Source organism: Anarrhichthys ocellatus, unplaced genomic scaffold (genome assembly GCF_004355925.1).
Source record: "Anarrhichthys ocellatus isolate YVR2014 unplaced genomic scaffold, GSC_Weel_1.0 scaffold21, whole genome shotgun sequence".
Lineage (NCBI taxonomy): Eukaryota > Metazoa > Chordata > Actinopteri > Perciformes > Anarhichadidae > Anarrhichthys > Anarrhichthys ocellatus.
The window spans coordinates 5846244-5855677 of NW_022280051.1; the positions used below are offsets into that span (position 1 = coordinate 5846244).

The window sequence follows — 9434 nt, forward strand, 5'->3', positions numbered from 1 at the left end:
TCTGGTGTTGAGGCTTTAAGATGCTCTAATTCCTTTCCCCTTCCTTCCCTCTATCACACACACACACACACACACACACACACACACACACAGAACCTCCAGGTCAGGCCGGCGTGAGCTAGAAAGCATCATTTTCGGGAGATAATTCTAGGAAGTTCTCTGTCGAAGAAGAAGAAGGAGGAAGAAAATTGCACAAACTAAAGCAGGTTTTTCCCCAAAAATAGTGAAAACATGAAGGCCAAGAGCCACATATTCCATGTGGGACTATTTTACTTCTATCCACTGCAGAGGTTATGTGATCACCATCTCCACGTCTCCGTTTGTATGCTTGAAAACCACATGTGCATGAAATTTGCTTTGCTCATTGACACCCCGAGAGGACGAGCGTTATTGATTTCTAGTGACCTCAGGACGTCTCTTACCGCGCCGCCATGAAGACGACGCTTTCAGGTTTTCCCCAATGAGAAAAAATCTCCCTGTTGTAAATACACAACGTGTGTTGTCACACGTTCAGACACAATCCCATTGATTTTTGGTGACCAGATTCAATTTGTCAATCTATTAGTTTATCGAGCGTTTTGGGAAAAATGTCTCGTATTGTCGAGGTTCCGTTTAAACCCCGATAAGAGTCGATACATAGACCAGACTGCAAAGTGCTTATACTATCGTTTAAGACAAAGAAAAGCTTCAAATCCTTACAATAATCGACCATTTTTCGATGGTAGAATTATCCGTTATTGACTAATTGTTTCAGCTCATTTAGCAGACGCTTAACACTGGCCTGAATCCTTTAATCCATCGCAGTGAACTTCAGTTCCGTCTTCATTGTTGTCAATAATTGATTGATGTTCATACCCTTCAGAATGGGAGCCAATGGCCGCTCGGAAAGTAAAATAAAAACATCCAGAAATGAAAAGCTTTACAGTATACGGTTGAAAACGTAAATGTTTAGTTAAGTAGCTAGAACTTGCACAAACATCGGCGTGTCCCTTTAGTGCAGACCGTGTTCCACGACTTCAGACGGTGTGTTTTTAGATGTGCAACCACAGATGACTCTCCTCTACGGTTCAGAGTTCAGCTCCACGATAAGTGCGGTCTCCTCCGCCGCATGTGAAGGTTCTTCACAAGGCTCTCTGTGCTGTGCGTACGGGACGAGGTGGCACGATGACAAACACACAATTTTCAATACGAGTTCTTCTTCCGAGCTCTCCGCTGTGATACGTTCACGGCTATTTTTTTGTTCTTAGTATTTCTTCCACTGTGTTCAAAAGGCGCAGGTTTGTTTAAGGTGGTTCTCACCTGGGTTTTACTCCCAAGTGCTGCTGTTGTGTGTCCTGCTGGGAGCGAACACTATTCTCCACAAGGTCCTCTTGTGATGTGCTTACAATGTGAGATTTACATGCACAAGACATGCCGGTTTATTCTGAAAAAGAACAGATTCTTACCGAGCTGTTTTCATGGCTAATGAAAATGAACATTCCATTAATATTCATGTTTACGTGCAGCCGAGCACACTGCGGTTTAATTCCCCGTCAACGTCATTCTGGGTTGTGTTTGATAAAGACTCGATGCCCCGACGTGTCGTTTATCACCTCAAAATGTGCAACAAGTGGAACTGCTGGAGCTGCTTTTGCCATTTTGCTTCTTTGGGTCAAACAATATGTTTTCCATCGGTGGCAGAGTTGTTTGACCGTCAGCGTTGTGATATTTGTGCATAACCTAAAACCTGTTGATATCTTTTGTAATGTTTAAAAGCTGGTGTGTTTTTGGTGTGTTTCTGCAAACTGTGGACTAGTTGCTTTGTGGACAACGCACAGAGCGGACTGTTAACGTGAGTCACTAACCCTGATTGAGATGCATATTCAGAATGCGCTGTATTCATGTCCAAAGAACGCTCCTTAAACACGGATAGTATTGGCATATCCCGCACGTCCTAATCGGGAAAATGCTTCATTCAGAATATTATTTGGAATAATATTTGTGCAATCAGCTTGGTCAGTGCAAGCAAGGGAAGAGAGAATGGAGGGAAAACTGAGCTGCTGATTATATCTCAAAGGAATTAATAAAACAGAGTCGAGGGTTTGTATCAGATTATCATCAATAGTCGAGTCAGCTTATTGAATTAGAATCTTGTTTCATCCATTAACACTTTACACTGTATTTAGAAAATGCAAATTTGATGCAGATTTAAATTTTTATGTTTTTATATATATAAATAAATCATTAAATACCCTCGATTCTGTTTATAATAGAAATGAAAAGCCAGAAATTGAAAGCTAGTCATACACACGAAGGTCATTCTTCACCTCGTGAGCAGATATTTATGATAAGATATTCTAAACTCAAGCTCTGCTTACTATGTTTTTCTTTCTGGAGCTTTTTCAACCGTATCCGTACTGAGATAAGGTCAAATATGACAGTATATACAAAAGAGGGTTTATTAGATCCTTCTTTCCACAACAACAGGTCAACATAACACAACAGACCACGATGAAGAACGACATCTACGTTTTGACTAATAGAATGGAGGGATGGCAGTTTTCATTCATTTAATTATAAAGAGCATTTCAGCATTTTCATCCCAGGAGCCATTTTTTTTTCCTGCTTATCAAAGTGTTGTCATTAATGTTTAATATAAGTCAAGTTTTCATATCGAGACAGCTTCATGCCACCGATCCCGATCCTGCAGCTTTAACTCCTCTAAGACATGAGAAACGAGCAGAATGAGACCTTGTGTTTTCCTCATGTGTGTGTGTGTGTGTGTGTGTGTGTGTGTGTGTGTGTGTGTGTGTGTCTCCTCTCATTAGCGCACTGGCGTGCAGTAGCTCGTTAGCACAGAGCTAGCTGAGCGCCGGGGCACCGGTGCAGCTTCATTAGCCACTGTGACATTTATCTGATCGTTTGCCTGCATCGCATGCGCCGCCACGTCTCCATGGAAACCCTAAAACACACACACACACACACATATCACACACACACAGTCTTGCATAGACATAGTTCTTTAGAGCAGAGAAACACTGGTGATGAACACATGGAGCTGTGTACAGTGCGTACCGGTGGCTGCTGTCCCAGCTCTGTACCCAAGGTGGGCGGAATATCGCTCATTGTAAAGTTCAAGTGAATCACAGGCAATATCACACTCCCTCGTTTGGCTCGGGCCCCCCCCCGGGAGGCAGTTTACCTCGCTGTAAGTCAGTTACAGGGAAAAGGAAAAGCGTTCCACATAAATCAGTCGATACAGTATACGCCACTCATTTAGTTTGAGTCACTAATCCGCCTCGCACCGCCGCTGACAACATCAGTTACGGAGCGGGATCCACGCCTCTCACGGTGCGTTGTGGTGAAGTTGCTAATCTTGTTTACAGTTTGATACAGCGGCGGAAAATATTCAGGGCTATGAAATGAATCGTGTGTGTCTGCTTGTGGCTGTCGTTCACAGACGTGTCAGTATGTTGAGGTGTGTATGAGCTCAGTTTATGACTTAATGACGACTTCATAAATCTCACATTGGACCCTATGATTATCTCTCAACCCCTGACATCCATCTCTGATATCTATGATTGTACATGTCAGACACAACTCCTGCGTGAAAAATGTTCTACGTTGGAACCACATTTTAAATATATAGGCAGCACATTTTGTAAACAACAACATATGGTCATGGCACATCTCCTCCGAAGGTGATGATATGAAATTATCGATGCGTGTTCCTCCACGTTTTGCATCAATTTGTGTCCGTGTGAAAGTTGTGTAAGAGTCTGTCAAGTGTGTACGTTTGAGGTGACAGTCTGTGAGTGTGAGTGTGTTAACATGCCAGCACATGTGCATGTGTGTGTGTGTGTGTGTGTGTGTGTTTAGCTGACCTTGGCTGCCTTGCTCCCTGGGGGGGGGGGAACTGATGTTTCTCACTCTGCTTGTCAACAAGGTTAGTTCCCCTGTGGGACCGTTACACACCCTGCAAACACGCTGCCAATGACAAGAAGTGTGTGACAGCTTGGCCCTTTCACGAAAACCACTGAAGTGTGTGTGTGTGTGTGTGTGTGTGTGTGTGTGTGTTTGCGCTGCGATCGAGGGGTTAAGGGAGTCAGAGAGGATGTGTGTTTTAGAGCAGAAACAGAAGGGAAAAACAGCAGGAGGATCAGCGCAGCCAGCCTGAACTGTAGCCCGTGCATGTGTGATGTGTGTGTGTGTGTGTGTGTGTGCGTGTGCGTGAGCCTGGTTTCTGAGAGAGAGATCCCCTGCTGAGCTCTGAGCTGTGCTTACTCCTGGACCTGGCACATCTGCATCCGTCTCCTCCGCTCTCTCCCTCTCTTTTTGTTCCCACTCTCGCCTGCCTCGCTCGTCCTCTCCGTCTCGTTCACATCTGTCCTTTTTTTTTGTAGCTTCTTCCTGTTGGACTCCAGCTCTGAACGAGGCAACGAGCGGGCCGTCAATGTGCCGCAGGTAGCTCTACGCTGTCACTCTGTGGAGGCGGAGCCTATTCCCTCTACCTGTAGTATTTACCATATTCACTTTGATTCTGTTGGGCCTTCGCATCAATACAGCCCAGGAAGATGACTTTTATATGCAATTAAAGCCGCACTAATCAATATTTTATGCTGCAACGATTAGTCGACTAATCGATTTGTCAATTAACAGAAAAAAAGTCGATATATTATTAGTTATTTCTAATTTTTATGCCAGAAAATGCTGTTTTCACGCGCATGCATAAATGACCGATCGCATGATCCTAAAACTTTATAAAGCCATATTTTCTATGTGTCCCCCGATGCCTCCAGTCTTTACGCTAAGCTAAGCTAACCGCCTCCTGACAGACGTGACGATTGACATCGATACTCTCGTCACACCGTCTGAAAAGAAAGCCAGCTTGTGCGTTTGCCAACATTGTCGATGAGCGTCTTTAATGGAGAGCTGCGAGTGTAAAATGAAGACCATGAATGAATAAATAAATAAAGTACCGTCGTCGGGGTTTTTATGGTCAATGTGCAGCTGTAGTTTGGATGAACGAGCCGGCTGTCTAATGTGAGTGTGAGGTGAGGGAATAACAGCCCTCAGCAGCTGCTTCAAAGACCTCTACAGACACTGCTTTCTGCAGCCTGGCTCAGCACGCACTCAGTGTAGATCAGCCCTCTGTCACGGCCCCCGTGCTGCAGGGAGACTGGAGTGATGGAAGCAATAGTTAAGCCATTAAGGCAAACAATTGGCTCAAATTGAGAGGGGGGGGCGGGGGAAAGAAGAGTAAGAAGAGGGGGGAGGGGTGGAGAGGCTATGGCACGAGTAGATCCACTCAACGACTTAATCCGAGCCCCAGGACACTCTCCCGCTGAGCTTCACACACACACACACACGTGCACGCTAAAGCTCTGTCTGCTTGCAATAACACCTTGTCAGTCTTGGCCACGGGGGCGAATTGGAAGAGGTGCTCATTCCTTTGTAGCGAGGAGAGTCACACGATTTCAATCACCTCTGGGGGGGTGGGGGGCATGCGGTCTACACGAGACGGTTCTGCGTCCGACAACAATGCGGGCCCAATATTCATTTTGTCTTAGCGGTCCCTGAAGGCCTCACATGACCAGCCAACAATGAGGGATTGTCTCCAGCTATTTTCTTTCTGCACACACACACACACACACACACACACACGCGCACAGCTGATGTGTGTGTCAGAGGGCGAAGGGATGGTGTGCTGCAGTCTGAACCCATCGACCGCGGGGACGTTTATATGCCTAAACATCAGCCGCTGATAGGGGACGGTAACTCCTCGCCACTGCCCTCTTCCCTCTCTCTCTCTCCCCCACCGCCACCCTTGGGGGCTCCCTCAGGCTCCGGGGCCCCCCACGCCCACCCGTCCTGCGATTTATCGGACAGCTTAGCGAGGAGCGCTTGCTGCCCTCAAGGACTGTTAGCACCGGTTTGGCTCGTTGACTTCTCCGGTTCTGGCGTTTTATTTGACATGTCCTTTAAGTCCTTTAAAGAATTGGGCGTTTCTGCCGAGCGCCTCGGCTCCTTCTGCAAAAGATGGATGGCTCACATTCAAAGGTCTGGATGTTTAGTTTTTTCTAGTTTCCCTCCCTCCCAGACTCTCTATATCTCTCTGTTCCCCTCCCTCCTTCCTCTCTCTCTCTCTCTCTCTCTCTCGCTCTCTCTCGCTGAGCTTTATAGGGTGGTATTAGTGTTGTCAGCTAACCAAGCTCGGGATTTGGCTTTGTTTTGTTTTCGCCTCTTAAGATAATGCTCTTTCTCTCTCCTGCCGAGAATAACAAAAGGGAAAGTAGAGCAATAAAACAGCACAGCCGTTGACTTTGGTTTCATTGGATTGGTTTTCAGCCATCTTAAATAGACCACAGGCCTTGATGGCAGTGATATGTGTGTGTGTGTTTGCAGCCGTTTACATGTGGTTGTCCTCAAAAAACACAGTCACGCTTTGCCTGCTCGCGTGCCGCTCTCATCTCCGTGGAGGCCGCTGAAAGCCGTTTACTCGCCTTTATTCGTCCGAAGTTAGCGCTCCAAACGCGTGGACGGACGCAGTGTGTTTTGGTGATAAAGTCTTGTAGCTCTGCAGTAAAAACAAATGTGTGGAAAGCACTTCAACGGCCGTTTCCATACGCATTCCAGATGTGGAACCAGAGCGATCGGCGTGTAAGCGCCTGTGTCCCGTCAGAGGGCCCGGAGGTTTTGCTGTACTGGTCCTGCAGCCTAATCCCTCATATACGAGCTCACCGACCACCACACCGCTACGCTGCTGATCCGCCGCTCATTCATGCAGCGTAACGGCAGCAGGCCTCATGACGTGTCTCTGGAGGGGGGGGGGGGGTGTACTTTTTATTTGTTGTTCAGCTCAGTCCTACGGTGCAGATTTGCCGGCATCCTGAGGACATCCGTCACCGCATCTTCACTTTCAAAAAATCCACTTTTAAGGGTCAGCGTGATGTGTCAGCTTCCTGATGTGTCCTGTCGGTATATATAGAAGATGCCAGCTTCAGGGACATCAGTCCGTAAATCTTAGTGCTGAAAGGCGTCTCGCCTCACTGCTGCGTGCAGAGGATTTATATCAGTGTGAGTTTCAGGGATTTAGTGGCGGCCTGGAGGCTGTTATAGACGCCATATATCGATTTATAATTAGCTGCAGTGGTCCTGTCTGAGATGCTTTTCTCATTTGGTTAAAATTACACCACAGTCTGTAATTGTGTGTTGAAAACATAATGTAACTCCTCGGGCATACTTCGTGATTTTGTCCAGGGGAAATCTACTATTTTGGATTTTTCAGATAAACTGAAGGAATACATGTTTGAGAACATTCTCTCCCCTTTAAGAGAAGTTAGCACAGCAATGCTTTATTCTGTGTTTATTTCTACGTCTCTTGTTTGATTATTACTTTTTGAAGCATTACTGTTGCTAGGAAGTACAACATGTTTGTTTTTGTTGTTTGCTGGTTTCTGGTCAAGTGTATCTGTGTCTGAATGGGTTTCACAGTTACACATCAGTTGCAGTTCCCAGTTTAGCCCAAGCTAAATTATCCCAAAAAGTGTTATCGAACAAGGAAAGTGCTGCTGGGACCACGAGTCTAAATCCTACCGGTGCCGTTGGTATAAATAAGCTCCTAAACGTTCTCTCCTCTGCCTCCTCCAACAGCAACGGCACGGCCGGGAAGATGAACGGGGCGCTGGACCATTCGGACCAGCCGGACCCGGACGCCATCAAGATGTTCGTGGGCCAGATCCCGCGCTCCTGGTCAGAGAAGGAGCTGAAGGAGCTGTTTGAGCCGTACGGAGCCGTCTACCAGATCAACATCCTCCGAGACCGCAGCCAGAACCCTCCACAGAGCAAAGGTACGAGGACACGGGGCTCATCTCAGTGGGAGAGGTTGTACGCTTTACTTGACTGCTCTGATCTGAAGCCTGGAGCCAAGTCAGATCTCATGATTGCGGATTAAGATTTAGTTTCACTCGTTCCCTTTGTTTTTCTTTTCCTTTCCTCTCTGCTTTCTGCCCTCCTCTTCTCTGCGTTTTCTTTCCTTTTCTTCTTTCTTTCATCTTTCTTCTTTTCTTTCTCTTTGCCTCCATTTATTTTCGTTCTCTTCTTCTATTCTGTGATTGTTTTCTTACTTGGTTCCACTTTCCTTCCTTTTTCCATCTCTTCCCTTCCTCCTTACGCTCATTCCTTTACCTTCAATCCTCCCTTCCTTCAATCTGTCCTTTGTCCTTTCTCTTTTTAATCTTGTTTTCTTTTTTCTTTGCTAATTTCTTTACTTCCTTCTTACCCTCATTCCTCTACTTTCTATCCTTCCTTCCTTCCTTTGTCCCTTCTCTTTTCTATTTTGCATTCTTGTTTCTTCCCTACCTTCTTTCCTTCCTTCTTACCCTCATTCCTTTACTTTCTATCCTTCCTTCCTTTTTCTTTCCCATCTTGCTTTCCTTTTCTGCCACCTTCTCTCCTGTCCTCTTCTTCCTCCTTTATCTGTCTCTTTTTACTTTCTTTTTCATCCTTTGTTTCCCTTCTTTGTTTCCTTTCCTATTTTCTTCTTTGCTTTCTTTCATCAGACAGAATGAAAATCTTCCTCACTGTTCATTTAATGTGTAATGGGATATTGATATTGTTGCTAGCGTAACAGATTTGAATGGATGCAGAGACACAGAGAGACACTCACTTACACTCACACCGATGTGCATTAAACACTAAAAACACGGAATGTTTGTACTCTTCCACACTGACACAGCAGCAGCCATTGGGCCGTCCCACCTAGATAAAGGCAGAACAAGTGATCGATGTGCAAAATGACACACACAAACACGCATTTCGTGCACCATTTGAAGGCAAAGACTCGCCTCGCCAGACTTAAACAGTCAATTGTGCGGAGCCGCTTGATTCAAAGCTATTTTCTCCCGTTCCTTTTCTTTTCTCCCCCTTTTTGATGAATTTGTCAAGTGTGAGAGCAAACAAAAGAGACAGCAGCAACGAAACGGGGAGACAATAGCGCTGCCACATTAACAGGCATCAGCCGGAGTGGGGGCCGACGGCACTCCTGATGACACACGGAGAGTGGGAGGAAAGTAAAGAGAGAGGAAGGGGAAGAGAGGGAGGGAGGTGCGTCCATCCAACTGTAAAGCAAACTTGAGAAGGACTCTCTAAATATGAATCAGTGGGGATGAAGCGATTAAAGCAAGTAAACACGCATCGGACTGAACAATGGAGTTAAGGATCCACGAGCATGATCGACCGATTAACATATTGATTGACTTTGACAGTGACGTGACGTCACCTGTTGGTTTGCGGACGTTTTGAAGCCTCGAGTTCTGCAATTTGGCCGTCGCCATCTTGGTTTTTGGAACCATTGAGCAGAAGTGACCATATTTGGACTGAGGAGGAGTGACGTAGAGACGCCGTATACGTCTCTGTTAGAGACCTGTCAATCACCGTGTAGCCCCGCCCTAAAG

At 46.0% G+C, this 9434-nt stretch overlaps 1 protein-coding gene across 17 annotated transcripts in view; it reads left to right on the forward strand.

Moving 5' to 3' along the window:
* celf2 (cugbp, Elav-like family member 2) overlaps positions 1 to 9434 on the forward strand; it is a 166943-nt gene that overhangs the window by 94154 nt on the left and 63355 nt on the right. For all 17 annotated transcript variants that reach the window (XM_031858810.1, XM_031858814.1, XM_031858819.1 and 14 more), the window contains one exon: positions 7633 to 7829. In XM_031858810.1, the coding sequence (XP_031714670.1) occupies positions 7633 to 7829 (197 nt within the window). The remainder of the gene's footprint in view (positions 1 to 7632; positions 7830 to 9434) is intronic.